The sequence below is a fragment of the Sapajus apella genome, unplaced genomic scaffold (genome assembly GCF_009761245.1).
Source record: "Sapajus apella isolate SASKATOON/1434 unplaced genomic scaffold, GSC_monkey_1.0 scaffold35, whole genome shotgun sequence".
Lineage (NCBI taxonomy): Eukaryota > Metazoa > Chordata > Mammalia > Primates > Cebidae > Sapajus > Sapajus apella.
In genome coordinates, this window is record NW_022436975.1 from 17,243,405 (window position 1) to 17,263,008 (window position 19,604).

At 46.1% G+C, this 19,604-nt stretch overlaps 2 protein-coding genes and 1 long non-coding RNA gene across 10 annotated transcripts in view; 2 read left to right on the forward strand and 1 right to left on the reverse strand.

Annotated features, from left to right (window-relative positions):
• LOC116563572 overlaps nt 1-6,218 on the reverse strand; it is a 204,984-nt gene extending 198,766 nt beyond the window's left edge. Inside the window, exons 1-2 of one of the 2 annotated variants that reach the window (XR_004274464.1) lie at nt 6,116-6,218; nt 5,480-5,555 (exon numbers count right to left, since the gene is read on the reverse strand). This is a non-coding gene — a long non-coding RNA (uncharacterized LOC116563572). The other variant, XR_004274465.1, reaches the window with a different exon arrangement.
• Nucleotides 6,219-6,508: 290 nt separating this feature from the next.
• Nucleotides 6,509-8,240, forward strand: RRS1 (ribosome biogenesis regulator 1 homolog). Its single transcript, XM_032296228.1, has one exon. It carries the CDS (start codon nt 6,646-6,648, stop codon nt 7,741-7,743), a length of 1,098 nt encoding a protein of 365 aa, XP_032152119.1. The 5' UTR covers nt 6,509-6,645; the 3' UTR covers nt 7,744-8,240.
• Nucleotides 8,241-9,958: 1,718 nt separating this feature from the next.
• The window catches only part of ADHFE1 (alcohol dehydrogenase iron containing 1), a 36,444-nt gene continuing 26,798 nt past the window's right edge, over nt 9,959-19,604 (forward strand). For 2 of the 7 annotated variants that reach the window (XR_004274466.1, XM_032296229.1), the window contains exons 1-2: nt 9,959-10,060; nt 18,047-18,084. Coding sequence is in view for 3 of the 7 variants with exons in the window: in XM_032296229.1 (XP_032152120.1) it covers nt 10,002-10,060; nt 18,047-18,084 (97 nt within the window). In the remaining 4 variants the exon portion in view is untranslated. The remainder of the gene's footprint in view (nt 10,061-18,046; nt 18,085-19,604) is intronic. The other 5 variants (XM_032296230.1, XM_032296234.1, XM_032296233.1 and 2 more) reach the window with 4 other exon arrangements.

A 19,604-nucleotide genomic window follows, 5' to 3' on the forward strand; every position in this document is an offset into this window, starting at 1 on the left:
ACTGTTCAGGTATTGCTGATTAATAAAAACCCAAAAGGATTTTTTTACTCATTATAACTTTAATGTCACAAATTAAAATGTAATTAAAATGATAAGATTAATAAGCAGATCTAAATTTTCTGTTATTGAGTACAAATATCCCTAAAATTCTGGAAATTCAGCTTTCCATTTTATATCAGTCTTTCATCCACATAGTTGATCTCCTTATAGAAGTAAAATCTAAAGACAAATAATCTCATTCTCTTAGGATATGATGATGTTTTATGAATAAAAACTATCAGCTAGTGGTGCTTACTTATCTTACAGGTGGTAGGAAGACTGTGGCAAATGCAAAAAAACTGCATCTAACAATTTTTGGAAAATAAAAACCATGTGTCTTTTACAGCATTGGAGCTCAGAAAATAATGCCCCAAAGTAAGGTGCTTTGGCATACTGAGTACTTTGAGCTAAAGGATACTGGAAGCGCCCCAGAAGCAAAGTCTCTGTCTGATTTTCTCCTGCCTTCCTGCTTCCCAGTCCCCCTTCTACCCTAAGGCTGGCCACAGAAATCAGAATTCCTCTTCCCCACAGTGGGCCATAGAAATTAAACATATTTCTCTCAACTTCCATTGCCTTTCTGCATAAGAGCTGGCCATAAATAAATTATCTGGTCTACCTTGTCTGATAGTAAATCATAAAACCCTTATTCCAGAAGTGGCCCTGTTCTATACCCAGGAGGAAGGAATGCCACACAGAGAGGCCAAGAAGAACCCAAATAGACAGGACTTGCTGGGTTGTTCCCCTTCAATCTATTACATTAGATTACTTCCTTTTTGTCCAATCCTATTTTTACATGGTGGTCCACTCTTCATTGAATCTAAGCATAAAAATGGAGTTTTCCCTTGGGTCTTTGGGTCTTCATTGTGAAGGCTTCCATGTCACACAAAACTTCAACTAAATAAATTTGCCTTGCTTTTCTCTTGTTAACCTGTCTTTCCTTATAGGAGTGTCAGCCATGACACTAGCCCTTCCCTTTTTTTTGTGAGATGGAGTGTTGCTCCGTCACCCAGGCTGGAATGCTCGGCTCACTGCAACCTCCAACCTCCCAGGTTCAAGTGATTCTCCTGCCTCAGCCTCCTGAGTAGCTGGGATTACAGGCACCTGCCACTACGCCTGACTAATTTTTGTGTTTTTAATAGACACAGGGTTTCGCCATGTTGGCTAGGCTGGTCTCAAACTCCTGACCTCAGGCGAACTGCCGACATCAGCCTCCCAAAGTGCTGGGATTATAGGCATGAGCCACTACACCCGACAGCCATGACCCTTTTGAGGCCTGAGGAAAGGTATCACAGCATTTTTACCCTACAACAGAGAGCAAAAACAACTTAAATCAGCTCCAAAAGTCTACCATCATTTTTACTATCCTAAAATTCAAAATTCTTTGTAGGCGAACATACAGTGTTTGGTCATTTTTCTATCTGCTTCTACATTAACTACACAAAATGCTATATCTTCTTTGTTCCTCTTTAAAATAAAATAATAAACTTTTAGTATAGGTTTCTCACTACAACTGAAATACATAAATACAAGTTTTGTCTATGATTAAGAAATTTTCAAAGTTAAATTTTTCCTTTAAGTACTTCCAAATTAAAATTACAGATCAGTAAAAATGAGCCATGAGGAAATAATGTAAGCATTTTAAGGCCCTTTTCTCCTATTTTATCAAATTACTGGTACATTGAATTTAATAGACAAAAATACTTTTATAAAGTATGCTCACAGCAGAATTAAAGAATGGTTGAATCATCCCGAACAATTTCTGCTATCAAAAAGAGGCAACCGAAAAAGAGACATTTAGAAAGTAAATCTAAGTTAATGTGGCATCAAAGAATGAAAAAGAAATTTCTTACAAAAATGTTTTACTGACCAAAGTAGTTACATTTTGAGGGAACATGAAAGGTATGCTTTCATGGCTTTAACCTTCTTGTTCCTGTTTCGGGAAAAACTCTCCCTCCAGTCTCACTTTACAATAGTTGCTACAAAAATATAATTGCTGCTTTTTCTGCCCTGCACCTCACCTCGCTTTCGACTTTCTTGAGGAATGTTCTAAGGCTCCAGAGAGAGCTAAAATAGAAAATAAGAAGGGGAAAGAAATATTTGGAAAACAAGCATAAGGAAGACTATCATGACATGTGATTAAAACATATCATGCATACCTCCATAAAACATAAGGAGGACTATCATGACATGTGATTTCTTGGGGCCAGATCATGAACATCCAAGACCAAGAATAATCATTATTTCATTAAGGAGAAAGGAGAGTTTTTGAGAAGAGTGATTTGGCCAGATACACCAAAGGTAAAGCTTCAGGACTGCCCTGAAAGAGTATGGAAGCAGGAAATGTTGGGTTGTTCCTAGGATGGTTCTCAGGATATCAGTCAGGGCAGCAAACAGGCAGTGATCAAGCTGGGTAATTTAAGAAAGATAAACAAAGAATACTTGCAGAGATGTGGGCAGTTTAAGGAAACTGACAAAGAATAGTAATGCTACCATAATCACTCCTAGACCTGCAGCAACCAAGGGAGCAGGAGGATGGCTGCATGGACAGGACTACCTGATGGGAGCTGTGGCCTTTTGATGGACTTTTGATGACAATCTGCATACATGCCCTCACTCTGTTCATACCTTCTGATCTTCTGTCACTGCCCCTGCAGGCCAAACCCAGCTGGAAGCCAGGGACAGAGTGGATGCAGAAAGGATGTGGAGAAGCAGATGACTATTTCCAGTCTAGGAAAATAGTGGTAAGGTAATGGCAATGGGAATGAAATAGAGACAAACCAAACAGGACTTTTACATTGATTGGATTTGGGGATAGGAAGAGAAAAGTCAAGGATGACTTCATAGTTTCAAGGCCAAGCTCTAGACTAGAATGATGATAACATCAACTGAGTTGGTTTTTTACTAATTCTCAATGCCAGCACAGTGCCTCAGGCATCAAAGGCCTTCTATAAACATTTACTGGGAGAAAAAGAAGGGATGGATGGATGGATGGATGGATGGATGGATGGATGGATGATGGAAGGAGAAGCAAATTTAGAAGAAGATGATGTGTTATGTCGTTTTAGCCATACTGAGTTTAGAATGTGGTGAAAAAGCCCAGGAGGTAGTTGGAGATTTAATCCTAGAGCTCTGAGAAAAAGAAAAGAAAAGAAAAGATGTACCTGTAAGAACCAGCTGCACAGAAGTGGTAGCTGACACCATGCCAGTGGATGACATGTCACAGAGAGCATATAGAGGGAAAAAGTGGGATCTGATGACCAAACTTAGGATCTCTCTGTATTTATGGGATATAAGGAGGAAGGGAAACCAACAAAGGAAAAAGACAACATATATCGCCATTTGCTGTACTATTAATGCATATTCACATATATTTATGCATCTCTGGTGGACCTTCTTTTTTTAATGAAGGGGACTTTACATATTTATTTCAGAATCAGGGTCTCGCTCTGTTGCCCAGGCTGGAGTGCAGTGGTACCATCACAGCTCAGTGCAACTTCAAACTCCTGGGCTCAAGGGAGCCTTCCTCAGCCTCCTGAGTAGCTGGAACTACAAACGCATGCCACCACAGCCGGCTAATTTTTTTATTTTTTGTAGAGACAGGGTCTCGCCATCTTCCTCACGCTGGTCTTGAACTCCCGGTCTCAAGGGATCCTCCCGCCTTGGCCTCCCAATGTGCTGAGATTACAGGTGTGAGCCACCATACCTAGATAGAGCCATCTATTTCTGGAAACTGTATAGTCTTGCCTAAAATAAGAATGATACAAATGCAACCTGGAGACCACAACTTATCCACTTACCTCAGTAAGATTTTTTGTTAAGCCCCAAATCTCAGTCTTACTGCTTTTGCTCACCTTGAATCTATCACAATATTAACACCCTTTAATTAGATAACCCTATAATGTTTACTCTTTCAAACAATCACAAATTTAATACCTAATATGTGTCCAGTACTATGTGGAAGTAAAAGTCAGTCTCTAGTCTTCAAGGAAATTAAAATCCATTTAGATTATTTTTTAAAAAATGAATATGGCTGGGCATGGTGGTTCATGCCTGTAATCCTAGCACTTTGGAAGGCCAAGGCAGGTGGATCACTTGAGCTTAGGAGTTTGAGACCAGCCTGGGTCACATGGCAAAATCCTGGCTCTACAAAAAATATACACATACACACAAACAGCCAGGTGTAGTGGCAAGTGCCTGTAGTCCCAGCTACCTGGGGGGCTGAGGCAGAAGGATCGCTTGGGTCCAGGGAGTTGAGGCTGCAATGAGCTGAGATTGTGCCACTGGACTCCAGCCTGGGTGACAAAGTAAGACCCTGTCTAAAAAAAAAACTACTGAACATAAAACAGAGTTTAATTAAGAGCTGACATGTATGATCCAGATCATACCATTTAACAGTTGTCAACATCTGCTCTTTTTTTCCTAATTCAGAAGATTGACAGAGAAGCTAACTCCTACATATTTGTACCTCCTATTAAAGTTCCAATGACATTACACTATATAGTAAATTTCTTTTTACTTTTCTTCCCCAGTACTCCATAAGGTCTCAGTTATCTTTGTACCTAGTGTCTGGCACATTGTAACGATTCAATTAAATGTTTGTCAAGTAAATGAATGAATGAATGAGAAACCAAGCCAAGCCCAGAACAGTTGTGTCAATACATTCAACTCTCTCCTATGGCAAATCCCAAAAGTTTAAGGCTCAAAGCAGTTAGCTAATATGGTCTTTAACCTAGTCCTGGCCACATGAGATGACTGATGTTAAAGCCTTGATGCTGAATGTTAAAGCAGGTTCCGGGGGGGGGAGGAACCCAGCAAATTCTAAAATGCTTTTAGATAAGAAAAAGTCTAGTACAATGCTGAAACTAAACTGAGTCTATTTACTCATTGCTATTAAGTTAATTTCATTGGTTAATTCTCCAGCTTAACCCCCTCTAGGATAAACCTGGCTCCCAGTGAAAGGGAGATAAATCCTGTAAACCACACAATCAACAGTGCCTCTGATACTCAAGTGCACATCCTAGTCACCTACAGATCTTATTAAAGGTTCTGATAAATTACATCTAGAGTGAGGCCTGAGATTCTGCATTTCCAACAAGCTCCCAGGGGCTATTATGCTGCTGGTACACAGACCACACTTTATATCAAGAGTTTGTATGACATTGCAGCAAATACATCTACAGACTTAAAGCCAGAGTTAAGCTATATTTGTTTTTGCATTTCCTATCTATACAACCTTAGATAAGTCATTTCACTTCTCTGACCCCTCCTTGTTTCAACTGTGAAAATAATATAGTTAATACAATAATTAATAACATAGTTAATACTAATAGCTAACACATATTGAGTTCTTACTATGTAGCAGGAACTAATGCTTCATGTTTGTCAACTTATAAATAGGGCTTAGGTCAAACATTCTCTCCAAGTAATGGTGAACTGATACCTGATTGTAGGCCGTTTGACTCAAGAACCACTGTGTAACACCATGTAGCACTGCCTCTTCATTTAGCTCCCAGACCCTATGAAAATGAAATAATAATCGCTATTTAGCTAACTTGTATTGAGTACTCATATGCTCCAGGCCCTAGTTTAACCCTCCCTTGGAGAATATTAACTCATTTATCTTATAACCGCCCTAGGAAATATTATTATCTCCATCTCACAGGCCTTAAAATAGGCCTCCGCAAGTAAAATTGCTGAAGGACCAACAGCTGCACAGTCAGGATTGGAACCCAGGCAGTGTTAACTGCAGAGCCTGGCCGAGAGGATGTGACCCCAGAGCTCCAAATCAGTTAGTTCACTAGGGTCGGTGCACACCTGCGCTTACTAGGGGCGGCTGCATTGCCAGCGCCACTCACTCCCAAAACAAACCGAGTCTTCTACAATTAGCTCTGTATCTATGAGATGCTACCTTCTTCGGGCCACAGCTAGGAACCCTGAAAGCAGATTATGACTCCGGTGAAACAACTTGGCCCTAAGAAGGGTGACTGTCTAAACATCTTCACAACGGATTTACACTGAAACTGTAACACGCACTGGATTGGAAACCCACACCACAGGCAGCCCCAGGAATTTGTACCAGTCCCGGTCCTGGACGGCGCTCCCGGACCAACCCTCCGGACCGCCCCTCTGGATTCCTCTACAAGATTGTCCCTGGACTGCCATCCTAAGACCGCCCCCTGAACTGCCACCCAAGGACCGCCCTCTCTAGACCGCCCCCGAGACTATCCCCGTACCGCCCCCTAGGCCTCCCCGCGAAGTGTCTCTGGACCGCCCCCCAGACCGCGCCTCGCCCCGCTGCGTCCTGGGAGTCGCAGTCCCAATCCTACTCTGGAACTTGCAGTACTGGCTGCTTGCGCCAGCTCCGCCTCCATCCGGCGCCAGCCAAAAGGTCCCACTTCTAATCCCATCATCCACATCGCCCTCTGCCGGCCTTGCGTCTGGTCGCCCGGGTTGCGAGCCAGTTCCGGGCGCTCCGGAAGGGAACCTTTCTCTTCCGGTTTGGGCATCCCGGCAGCCGCACGTGGTTGTGTGGCCGGAGTTTCGGCTGCCACTGTAGAAAAAGTAACTTCAGCTGCACCCGCAAAGCTAGTGAGCCGAGTTGGAGCCATGGAGGGCCAGAGCGTGGAGGAGCTGCTGGCAAAAGCGGAGCAGGGCGAGGCAGAGAAGTTGCAGCGCATCACGGTACTCAAGGAGCTGGAGCTGGAGTTTGACCTGGGCAACCTGCTGGCTTCGGACCGAAACCCCCCGACAGGGCTGCGGTGCGCCGGACCCACGCCGGAGGCCGAACTGCGGGCCCTGGCGCGGGACAATACGCAGCTGCTCATCAACCAGCTATGGCAGCTGCCTACGGAGCGCGTGGAAGAGGCAATAGTGGCGCGGCTGCCCGAGCCTACCACACGCCTGCCGCGAGAGAAGCCTCTGCCCCGGCCGCGGCCACTTACACGCTGGCAGCAGTTCGCGCGCCTCAAGGGCATCCGTTCCAAGAAGAAGACCAACCTGGTGTGGGACGAGGTAAGCGGCCAGTGGCGGCGGCGCTGGGGCTACCAGCGCGCCCGGGACGACACCAAGGAATGGCTGATTGAGGTGCCTGGCAATGCTGACCCCTTGGAGGACCAGTTCGCCAAGCGGATTCAGGCCAAGAAGGAACGAGTGGCCAAGAACGAGCTGAACCGGCTGCGTAACTTGGCACGCGCGCACAAGATGCAGCTGCCCAGCGGAGCCGGATTGCACCCTACCGGACACCAGAGTAAAGAGGAGCTGGGCCGCGCCATGCAGGTGGCCAAGGTCTCCACAGCCTCTGTGGGACGCTTCCAGGAACGTCTCCCCAAGGAGAAGGCGCCCCGGGGCTCCGGCAAGAAGAGGAAGTTTCAACCCCTTTTCGGGGACTTTGCAGCAGAGAAAAAGAACCAGTTGGAGCTGCTTCGTATCATGAACAGCAAGAAGCCTCAGCTGGATGTGACGAGGGCCACCAATAAGCAGATGAGGGAGGAGGACCAGGAAGAGGCTGCCAAGAGGAGGAAAATGAGTCAGAAGGGCAAGAGAAAGGGAGGCCGGCAGGGGCTTGGGGGCAAGAGGAAAGGGGGCCCGCCAAGCCAGGGAGGGAAGAGGAAAGGGGGCTTAGGAGGCAAGATGAATACCGGGCCGCCTGGCTTTGGTGGCAAGAGAAAAGGAGGACAGCGTCCAGGAGGAAAGAGGAGGAAGTAATAGTTTCTCGCCGTCGCATCTGTCTGTAAACCAAGAACTATAAATACTAAATGTTAAGTTGTAGGTACTTATACAGGGACTCAGAAGGACGTGGCCGCTGCCTTCATTGAGCTTGAAGGGACAGGACTGCCCCCCCCTCAAGAGAGTACGTAAGTGTTGGACTGCACAAATTCATGTTTTTCCCACAACCGAAACTTTGGCTGGAGATGAAGAACTTAGGTGAGGATTTTAAGAATTAAGGAAATAATTTGGTGGAAACCGGGAAAGAGTTCTGTTCTTAAACAGCCTTTTTTCTTCTTTTTAACTTTGGAAATAGGGTAGGGGGAAGTTGGTCATATTTCACAGACTTAGACTGGTGTATATGTTTCTGCATTATTTTTACAACACGCTTGTACATCAGAGCAGGGGAAGGAAATACAACAATTTCAGAATTGAATAGGCAAGTGAATGTTTAAAAGGTTAAGTAATAAAGATGTCTTGTCTATTGTTGCTTTTAACTTTCTGACTACTGGGTAGCAATTGTATGTGAAGCCAGTTACCTGGATACCTGGTACATATTATTTTGTATTTACTTTCTAAAAACCACAAAGCAGCCCAGGCGTAGTGGCTCACACCTGTAGTCCCAACAATTTGGGATGCCGAGGTGGGCTGAGGTCAGGAGTTTGAGACCAACCTGGCCAATACAGTGAAACCTCATCTCTACTGAAAATTTAAAAATTAGCCGGATGTGGTGGCTGATGCCAGCTACTCGGGAGGCTGAGGCCGGAGATGCGTTTGAACCTGGGAGGCGGAGGTTGCAGCGAGGCCAGATCGTGCCATTGCATTGCACTCCAGCCTGGACAACAGAGAGACACTCCATCTCAAAACAAAAAACAAAACACAAAGTAGTTAAATTATGATGGATTCAGTGAGACCACTTTTACACATATACTTCTTTTGGTATCAGATATAATATTGAAAGTAGTAAAACCCATGTCTGTTTTTTAAAAAGATTTTATGCCTTTCAACACTGAACAGCTGGATTTCCTGTAAATGATCAATTTGGGCTTCATTGACTAATGGTAATAATCCTCATTAATCCAGAAAACACTTAAGTCTTTCTCTCCATTATATCCCCCGTTGTTTGTTTTTGTTTGTTTGCTTGCTTTTAAGCTTGACAGCAAGCATAGCTTTGTTTGGGAAAAAAAGAAACAGACCCATAAGATCCTTAATTAGGATATTATTATCTTTTTTTTTTTTTTTAAGTTCCAGGGTACACGTGCAGGATGTGCACCTTTGTTACATAGGTAAACGTGTGCCATGTTGGCTTGCTGCATCTGTCAATCCATCACCTGAGTATTAAGGCCACCGTCCCCTTCTATCCCCCTCCCCTAGGCCCCAGTGTGTGTTGTTTCCCTCCCTGTGTCCATGTGTTCTCATAGAACATTGTTATCTTTCAATTCATTTGTCAAGTTGGCCTGAGCTCATTGATTAGGAGGTGAAATGTTTACATAGCTGTCCTTGGTCTTCTTCCTGTCCATCAGTTTCTTCCAGTTTGATCTCAGTAAATTTATTTCTGTAAAACTTAATATCTCCTGAAAAGATTCAGATTTCATAATAACAGATTACTAAAAATGCAAATTAGTTGTTACTGTTTTTGGATACTTTCTGATAAAGTTGAGCTTTGTCGTTAATCAGCTTTTCCACTGGGACATGACAGACAGGGCACTGCCAAGCCCTCCCAGATTATAGTCTAATCATGGCAAGTTTTAACTACTAATGAAACCATTTTGCTTTCATCAAAAACAAAGCCATTCACACCGCTTTTAACAAAGACCCTCGGCTCTGTGAGGTTCTTGTTTACTGTGAAATGATTTAAAGGCAGGGTGTTGATGACTTAAAGTACTCTCAGAAGGCAAAGTAACATTTTAAAGGATTCACAATGGAAAAAGGAAGTCCCTGTTCCTCTCCCTTTCCCCAAGTCCTCAACATGTGAAAAGCAGAGGGTAAGTAAGGAGATTTAAGGCGGGACCTTATGCAGTTACCTTCTACGGCAGTATGGTGCAAGTGGGCAGTATGGTGCAAGTGCCGCTGGGGCAGCTGAGGTTCTGGTTCTGACTCTGGGAAAATGGCCCTGAGCCCAGCTGGACTGGAGCTTTAACTGGTGACCCCGCGGAGCGGGTGGGCAAGGCAGAGGGACGGGAGGCTGGCCGGCAGCTGGGATTGGCCGGCAAAGGGGGCGGTGTAAGGACCTGGGAGAGAGAAGGACACCACGCGCCATGGCCGCAGCCTCCCAGACTCGGGTAGCGCATTTGCTGAGGCAACTGCAGCGTGCAGCGTGAGTGCAGGGCTGGTGGGCGGGCAGGGGACCGCAGGATGCTGCTGTGCCACGCAGCCCCCTGGGTGTGACCCGCTCGGGGCCCTGCGCAGTCTTCACTTACTTTCAAGAATTCTGAGAAAGGGATACTGCCCTGCGCTCCCACCGTGCGCTGCGCCGGACTGCCAGATCACACTACGCAGTGCGTAGGGCCCAGTGAGGCAGCCTTTATCCGCTTGTCTACCGAAGGAAACAGGCCCAGAGAGGACCTGGTCCCACATCGTGACAGGCAGTGGAGAGCTTGACACGGTGGCCAAGACAAATTCATGTATGCAGTTGACATATATTATGTGCCAAAAATTATTCTACGTTCCGGGGATACTAAGATGAAAGGCTCTGGAGCAGTTTGAAGTCTAGCGGGGAATGGGATGAGGGGACAAGGGTAAAACCGGCCACAACAGACTGGGTGTAGAAGGGAAGGATGGGTGTGAGAAGTCGCAGAGTCACACTCCCTGGCGTGTACAGGGAGTCAGGATATTCAATGTTATGACACGCCTGCTCCCTGTAGAAATGCCAGGTGTATCGTGGTCCCCTAATAAATGTGCACATGCTGACTGCAAGTGCACAAGTCTGCCTGGGAAACATGGAAAAGTTTGAGCTAACAGGTGGAGATCAGTAGGAGGAAAGGCAGGGCCTGGAGAGGAATAGGCAGAGAGAAGAGCAGCGCCAGCGATGGAGGCGTAGTCCCAGGATCCAAAAGTCAACTCGACCTGCCTTCATAGGTGGAGGTAAGGATGGAGAAGACAGCTGATAAAAGACCATGAGTAAGAAAATAGCTAACACCATGAGCCAGGCAGTGTCCTACACACTTTAAATGGACTATCAGTATAATTATAACTCTAATTCTTTCACTGACCCTATGACATATGGTATTGTCATCCTCATAGATATGGAAATAAAGGCATGGAGAAGAATTTGACCAGTGTCCCACAGCTAAGCAAATGACAGTCATAATTTGAACCTGGATACTCTGGCTTCATAGTCCTTGTTCTCAGGCCTGTGCTACGGAATTTGAATTGTGTCCTGTAGACAGTGGAAAGCCATTGAACAATATTTCTCACCATGAAACACTACTACTTTGAAATGCCCCATGACAAAAGAATTCCATGGCCAAATAAGTTTGGGAAGCTCCTTACTGCTGTATTGCTCTCTCGGTGAATCAAAATGTACATTAGACATGAAGGACTCTGAGAAGCTACAGAAAAAACAAAGCTGTGTTCAAGTTTTTGGTTCTAAACCTGTGTCATCATAGAACTCTTTGTCACACACCACCATTCATATCCCATGGAACCAGTGTGACACAGAATATGCTTTTGGAATGATTGTATGAGAAGGAAGTGTGGCATGATCAGAACTGTGTTAGCACATCGTGGTGGAAATGTGGAGTGAAGAGGATGACTAGAGGTCATTGTCCTGCTCCAGCCTAAAGTTAATGCCTTAAGGCACTTAGAGGCAGTTCCTTAGGTAGTTAGAAATGTTGAGAGGTTGGTTAGAATCCACAGAATTTTGTATCTGAATAGTGAAGAATTGAGATTTCTGACTTGGGCATCAGGTAAACAGTAGGCCCATTTACCAAGGCAGGGACTGTTGGAGGGTTAGTGTTAGGAGGAAGAGGACAACTTCAGTCTAGGGCATTTTGAGTTGGGCATGCTTCTGGTATATTCAGATATATACCAGAGACACACAGTAGGTAATTGAATGTATTGTTCTGGGGCTCAAGAGTGAGTTGGGAACACATCCATCTGTGTGTACGGAGGACAGCTGAAGACTTAGCAAACTCTAACCTAGAAGGAAACAGCTGAGGGTAAATTCCTGGGGAGCAGCACAGCCACAGCAGGAGTAGCAAGATGGTGCTTTCTTCTGCACATGCTTATTTTTCTAAAAGGGTAAACATTTTTAAAACAGGAGATTTCCGATACAAATCTTGGAAAGTTGGAAAATGGCATCATTGGGCCCATGTTTCATCTGGGGAAAGTGGACTAGGGCACGGGGTGGCATGTGGCCACCTTCGTTGGACACAGCATCCACTCTGGGTTTCTGCCCGACACATTCCATAGAGTAGCTGCTCTGACAACTGAATAGAAGGGAAAGAACCAGCACCAAAGGGGACAGAGGCCAAGCTGGCCTGGCCAGAGAGGTGGGGGAAAGCCCTGTAGGGTGAGAGTCACATTCTCTCTCCAGATGTGCAGCCCTTAGCCGGGCATGGTGGCAGGCTCCTGGGGTCCCATCTACTCAGGAGGCTGAGGCAGGAGAATCACTTGAACCTGGGAGGCGTAGTTTGCAGTGAGCAGAGATCAGGCCACTGCACTACAGCCTGGGCTACAGGGCAAGACTTCATCTTAAAAAAAAAAAAGGTGCAGCCCTGCTTTGGCTGTGTTCTCTCTGGGGTACAGCAGGGAACAATACCTAACCACACCATGCATGGGGCACAGGGGACGGGGACAGATGACAAACTAGTTAGTAAAACTGAATACATTAGCTATTGACAGGTATAAAGAGAACATAAAGGGGTCTGGGGACCTTGAAGGAAGGATGCAATTTTTGAGGTGTTCAGAGCAGCCCTCACGGTGTTAGTTTCCTATAGCTATTGTAACAAATTACCATGAACCTGGTGGCTTAACACACATTTATCTTCTTAACATTTCCAGAGGTCAGAAGTCTGAAATTAGTTTTATAGGCTGAAACCAAGGTGTGAGCAGGGCCACAGTCCCTCTTGAGTGAGGCTCAGAGGTGCTGCAGAATCCACTTACTTGCTTTTTTTTTTTTTTTTTTTTGAGACAGAGTCTCGCTCTGTCGCCAGGCGCTGGCTGGGCTGGAGTGCAGTGGCGCGATCTCGGCCCACTGCAACCTCTACCTCCCAGGTTCAAGCAGTTCTCCTGCCTCAGCCTCCCGAGTAGCTGGGACTACAGGCGCGCACCACCACGCCCAGCTAATTTTGTACTTTTAGTAGAGGTGGGGTTTCACTATGTTGGCCAGGATGGTATTGATCTCTTGACCTCATGATCTGCCCGCCTCGGCCTCCCAAAGTACTGGGATTATAGGCATGAGCCACCATGCCCGGCCCACTTACTTGCTTTTTTCCAGCTTCTAGAGCTGTGCCTTCCATTCCTTAGCTTGTGGCCCCTTCCTCCATCTTCACAGCCGGCAACCATCTTGCTTCAGTGCTCACATTTCTGTTTTTTGGGTCAAATCTCTCTCTGCCTCCCTTTTATAAGGATATGCATGATTACATTTAGGGCCCACACAGATAATCCAAGATAATCTCCCCATCTCAAGATTTTTTTTTTTTTTGAAACAGTCTTGCTGTCACTCAGGCTGGAGTGCAGTGACATGATCGTGGCTCACTACAATCTTGAATTTCCAGCCTCCTCAAAGATCCTCCCACTTTAACCTCCCAAGTAGCTGGGACTACAGCTGCACACCATCATGTGCAGCTAGTTTTCTTTTTTGTAGAGCTGGAGTCTCACCATGTTGCACAGGCTGTTCTTGAACTCCCGGCCTAAGCAGTCCTCCCCCCTTGGCCTCCCAAAGTGCTAGGATTAGAGGTGTGTGCCACCACACCTGGCAAGATTCTTTTTTTTTTTTTTTTTTTTTTTTTTAAATTTTTTGAGATGGAGTCTCACTGTGTCACCCAGGCTGGAGTACAGTGATGTGATCTAAGCTCACTACAACCTCCACCTCCCAGGTTCAAGCAATTCTGCCCTAGCCTCCCAAGTAGCTAGGATCACAGGCACACACCACCACACCTGGCTAATTTTTGTATTTTTAGTAGAGACGGGTTTTTGCCATGTTGGCCAGGCTGGTCTTGAACTCCTGACCTCAGGTGATCTGCCTGCCTCAGCCTTCCAAAGTGCTAGGATTACAGGTGTGAGCCACCGTGTCCGGCCAGGATTCTTAATCATATCTGCAAACTTCCTCTTACCATATAGGGTAACATTCACAGATTCCCAGGATTAGAACTTCATCTTCAGGAGCCATTACTCAGCTGACCACACTCACTGAGAAGGTAATGTTTGCAGAAAGACCAGTGTATGGAGAGAGCAAACCCTGTGGCTTTCAGGGAAGGAATGCGGAGGTGAAGCGCATACCTAGGTATGGAGCAGAGTGAATGAGGGGGAGATGGGAGTGTGGGGCCAAGGGTGACCCCAAGGTTTTCTGGCCCGAACAACTAGAAGAATGAAATTGCCATTAGATGGAGATGGGGAAGGCTGTGGGAGGAGCAGGCTTGAGGGAACAGCAGGAGCTCAGTCTTCAATAGGGAAAATGTTGATGTTTCATAGACATCCATGCAGAGATGCTGAGTGGGTGGATAAATCTGGAGTTCATGAGAGATGCCCAAGCCAGAAAGATAAATGTGAAAGTCATCAGCATCAAAGGTATTTGAGACCAGGGGAGGTCACTGAGGGGTGGTGAATCTGGAGTTCGGGAGAAATGGAATCTGGAGTTCAGGAGAGATGGAATCTGGAGTTGAGGAGAGATGCCCAAGCCAGAAAGATAAATGTGGAAATCATCAGCATCAAAGGTATTTGAGACCAGGGGACTGAGGGTGGAAAGAAAAGAAAAAGGTTCAGAACTGACTCTTGGGCCCTCCAGGTTTGGAATCAAGAGCTTGAAAAGAAATGAGGCCAAGAGCAGCCAGTGCCATGAGAAGAAACCCAAGTAGTGCCCGGAAGCCAGGGAAAAACATGTTTCCAGGAAGGAGGGAGTGAACAGGAGGATGCCGCTGACACATCGGGTACCGTGAGGACAGAGCTGAACTGAGCAAGGTGTTTAGTCAGGTGGAGGGCATTAGTGAGCTGGGAGGCTGGTCAGTTGAGTCGGGGTAAAAGCTGATGACAGAAGGTTCCAGAGGGAATGAGAGAAGAGAAATTGCAAAAGTGGATATAGCCTGCTAAAGGGAAGGAGAGAGGTGGGATTGGGAGAGGAGAGAGAAACAAGAGGTTTCTGGTTTTGTTATGTAAGATGGAGAAAATGTGCTTATGAATAAGCTAAAAAAAAATGCTGATAGCTGATGGATAACGTCTAACAGGGAGGGGGATTTTGATGATCCTGGAAGAGAGAAGGGAGAGCTACCAGCAAAGTCCTTGAGAAGATGAGAGGGGCTGCGATTTAGGGAACGAGAGACAGACTGGCCTTTGCTAACAGCATGGCTAAGAGGTTATCAATGATATCAGGAGGAAGCCAGAATAATGGGGCCAGAGCCAGGAGGGCGGGTAGATGAGGTCCTTGCTCTCCCCAAGCCTCACTCTGCTTCGCTGATGGAATCCAAAGAAGCCCAGCAGTGCCTTCAGGCCATTCTAGGAAGGCAGGAACCCACAGCCTGGTCCCCCACTCCAGTTCAGGCTCTCTGTGTTGGCATGCCAGGAAAAGAAAAGAGAGGGTCAGAGAAATGAAAATGTCTACATTCACTTATTTATTCATTTACTCACTCATTTAATCAGTACGAAAGGATTACTTGGTGCCTGGCACTTACCTAGTGCTAGCCACAGGGAATAAAGTTGTGAGAAACAGTAGATCCTGCCTGGACATCACTAAATTCACAATCCACAGGCTGATGGAAGCAGGAAAACAGCACCAGTGTGGTACACTGTAATGCAATGGAAGGTCCAGAAGGGATGTGGCTCTGCGGCCTTGGACCTCAGGGAAGGCTGCCCAGGGGAACTGACAGGAGAGAACAAAAGTTATCCAGAAGAAGAGGGAAGGGAACTATGTTGCAGGCAGAGGAAGTAACAAGGGCAGAATTCTGGAGGAGAGAGAGAGATTGTGGCTCATTCAAGGAAAAGAAGTTAATTTTTCCAGGAGCTCAAACCCAGAGATGGAGTGAGTTGAGTGAGGGACCAGTCAGGTGGGGGCAGGCCTGAGCTTTATGTGAGAACATTGGGAAGCCACTGAAGCAGCTTTCAACCAGGGATCGACATCATTGGAAATATGCCCTGACTACAGTGTGGGGAATAGAGGTGGCAGAGGTGGAGCCACGAGAAGCCAGTTGGGAATTTGGTAGTAATCCAGATGAGAGGTGATCCTGGAACCAGAGAGTGGCAGGGTCCCAGGAAAAGTGGGTGAACTTGGGTGAGGCATGTTTGAGGCCTTGGTGTATAATGGGCTCTAAAGGGTGAGGGATGAGGAAGGATCAGAATGGCTGAAGGCAGCCCAGGACATAACCAAACATTTAAGGAACGGGCAGAGTGGAAAAGGAGCCAGAAAAAGAACAATTAGAGGAAGCTCAGGCAAGTAGGGATCCTGGAAGCCAGGAAGAAGTTCCACTTGCCCAAAAAGGGGTGGCCACATGTTCCATGCTGCTAGAATGAGGTGCTAGAGGTCTGAGAAGCGAGGACACAGCCGGATAGCTGGACTTGCAGAGACAGCAGCCTGATTTCAGGGGCCAAGGAATGTGTTGGAGACCCCGAAATGGAGCCAGCAAATGTAGGTCAGGAGGAGAGAGAGGAAGAGTGAGCCCACCAGTGGAGATAGGAGATGGAAAAGTTTCAGGTGCAAAACTTCCATATGCTGAAAAAGACTGAGTGAGGGGGAGGACTAGGAAATACAGGACGGGTGGAGGTCCCGAGAAAGCAAGAGGGGACAGGACACAAACCACAAGAAGTGGAAATGATGGATTGGGGCATCCTCAGAGCTTGGAAAAAATAAAAATAAAGAGGAGGGGGTCTGGGGAGGAAGCAAGTGCTCCCTGGAGCGTTCACGTTGGAAAGCTTTAAGTTTGGATTTGTTTTTTCCTTCTGCCTCACTATTCTTGTCCTTCCTTGGAGGGCGTAAAGCAGAGAAAGTCCTCGAAGCAAGCAATACTCACCGTAAAGGGACCAGCCTGGCCTGGCCCGCGTCCTCTCCCCGGGCCGCGTGGCGGGGACCACTAGATGGCAGCCGCGACTCGCGCCAGCTCTCGCCCCCGTGTCTGCTTTGACTTCACAGAATTTTTAAGATCTGGACGGCCACTGAGATCAACCCTTTTCCTTCCCCCCCCCCCCCCACCTTCCTTCCCTCTTGGGTGTTTTAATTTCAGATTTGAATTTTGGCGGGGAGGAGGAAGTGATGCACTCAAGTATCTACTGAGACCGCCACTGGACAAGATCCTCTGGGCAACCCAAAGAAACATAAAACCGTCTTCCCAGCCTCAATCAGAGAGCGAGCGGGAGAAAGAAAGGCCAGGCGAGGGGCTGTGAGGGTCCAAGAAACAGGAGACGACCAGGACAGGAAGGGAGACCGGAGCCAGGGCAGGGAGAGTTTCCAAAAGGGAGGACGTGGAAACCTGTAGAGAAGCCCACCGAGAAGTGAGACGCGGTGGCGGCCTTGAGCGCGGGATGCGCTGGGCGTGCGCGCTGCTGGGCAGCGGGGCGGCAGAGACGGAGGAGGAGCGCTTGGAGCCCGGGGCTGCAACTGGGTAGAGAAAGGTGGGGATCAGGGAGGTCTGTGGGTGCAGCAACGTTTCCTGAAGGCTCTAGAGCCTGTTTGAAGAAAAATTATGTATCTTGAAGACACTGGGAAAAACACAAGGCAAGTTCCCAGCAAAGGGTAATGAGTAAGAAGAGGCGCACGGGTAGAGTTAACCTTGGGTCCGTTTGGTCAAAGCTCCTAACTCAAAAAGAGCTGGGGCTTCATGGAGACTCGGGACCCCCATCTTAAACTTGCTTGTACCCCCAGAGCGCTTATCTCACCTGCTAGCAGACATTTGGTAGGAACTGCTTGAGTAAATGAATTCGCGAAAGAATGATGATGCTACCGCGCTGGGAAGACTGAGTCAACTTTTTGTCCGTCGTGATTTCTGTGTCTATATATATTTTTTCTATTTTACAGAGTCTGCCAAGAACTACCAGTTTGATAGCATCTTAGCACTAGAATGCAATGTGAATTAGCTTAAGGCTTTTCATTTTTTAGTCTCTATTTTCACTTTAGGTTTTGTTTTGTTTTGTTTTCTGTCATTTTCCTTTTCCCTAGGTGCCAGTGCCCAACTCATTCTCATACTTACTCCCAAGGTAATACTTCTGTATTTTTAAAGTAGCCACAATTTGGTTTCTGCTGTTGGCATTATAATACATTCGGGGAAAGTGTATGGCAAGAAAACCAAGGCATGTGAGAGCAAGGTCCATGAAAACTGTTACCTGTGAAATTGATAGCATGTAATTCTATATAAAGTTAGCTGAATGTATGCTACTAATTACGTGTTTGGCTCAAATATATATTTAATGCTACTTATAATGCTTTTCTCTTTTCATTATTTGCCAAGTCTAAAAATGCACAGATAGGATTTTAAGAATGTCTGAGTTCATCAAACAGAATTCATCAAGATGAAGTCTTTGGAAGGTTCTAAGACATTGCTAAAAACTGAAGGCTAAAGAACAAGGTGGCTCCTAAAAAGAAAACAAAAGCTTGTTTGCATAAGTTTTTTAAATAATATTGTATTTCCTAAGATGTAAAAATAATGACAAAGTTTCAGTTACCACAACATCTTAATCATTACCAAACACCAAACAGTGTGGTCACAGAGCAGCAGGAAGCTCAACATCGTTTCAGCATGTCCTTAGAATGTCACATGGATTACTGACACAACCACTGATTTTATCTCTTCTAAGTTCAGATCTAAACATTGAGGCAAGAGTTGGAAAGGAAAGAGGCTGGCCATGGAGGATCCTAAGCAGAAACCCACAGAGAAGCCCACTGGGGAGTTAGAACAGAGAGAGTAACTCACCAAGGGCTTTCTCTTGCCCAAGAAGTGACTCACCATTCAGGACAAGCCAAGGGACCTCCCTGTCCATCATTAACTGCCATCTCTGAGGCAGAAACATGTCCAGCCTTTAAGGCCCTTCTGAACATATGCAGAATTTTGTCTTCAGCTAGTTTTCTCTAATTCTTAGTTGGTTTCAACAATCAGTTAATTTCCTATTTGAGGGAATAAAATTAGTAATTTACATAAAGATATTCTCATTGTTTTCTAGGTTCATATTTATGAATTTATCTAAAATTTAGTAACAGGAATAATAGATTTATATATACAGAGAGAGAGAGAGAGAGGGTCACCCTCTGTCACCCAGGCTGGAGTGCAGTGGTGCAGTCATAGCTCACTGTACCCTCAAGCAATCCTACCACCTCAGCCTCCCATGATGCTAGGATTACAGGCTTGAGCTCCTGCACCTGGCCAGATTATTTTTTTTTTAAGCCTAGAGGAATCAAATAAATCTGAGTTTTGGTTAAGGGTGCCTTTGCACTCAAGAAGCTAAAGAAAGACTGTTGTCTAGATCTGATCGCTTTTCCTTAAAAAAGAAAAGGGGGCCAGGCACGGTGACTCACACCTGTAATCCCAGCACTTCTGGAGGCTGAAGTGGGCGGATCACAAGGTCAAGAGATCAAGACTATCCTGGCCAACATGGTGAAAGCCCATCTCTACTAAAAATAACAAAAATTAGCTGGTTGTGGTGGCGTGCACCTGTAGTCCCAGCTACTTAGGAGGCTGAGGCAGGAGAATTGCTTAAACCTGAGAGGTGCAGATTGCAGCGAC

Coding starts and splice junctions, on each gene's coding strand:
- RRS1 (XM_032296228.1), top strand. CDS start 6,646: ATGGAGGGCCAGAGCGTGGAGGAGCTGCTGGCAAAAGCGGAGCAGGGC.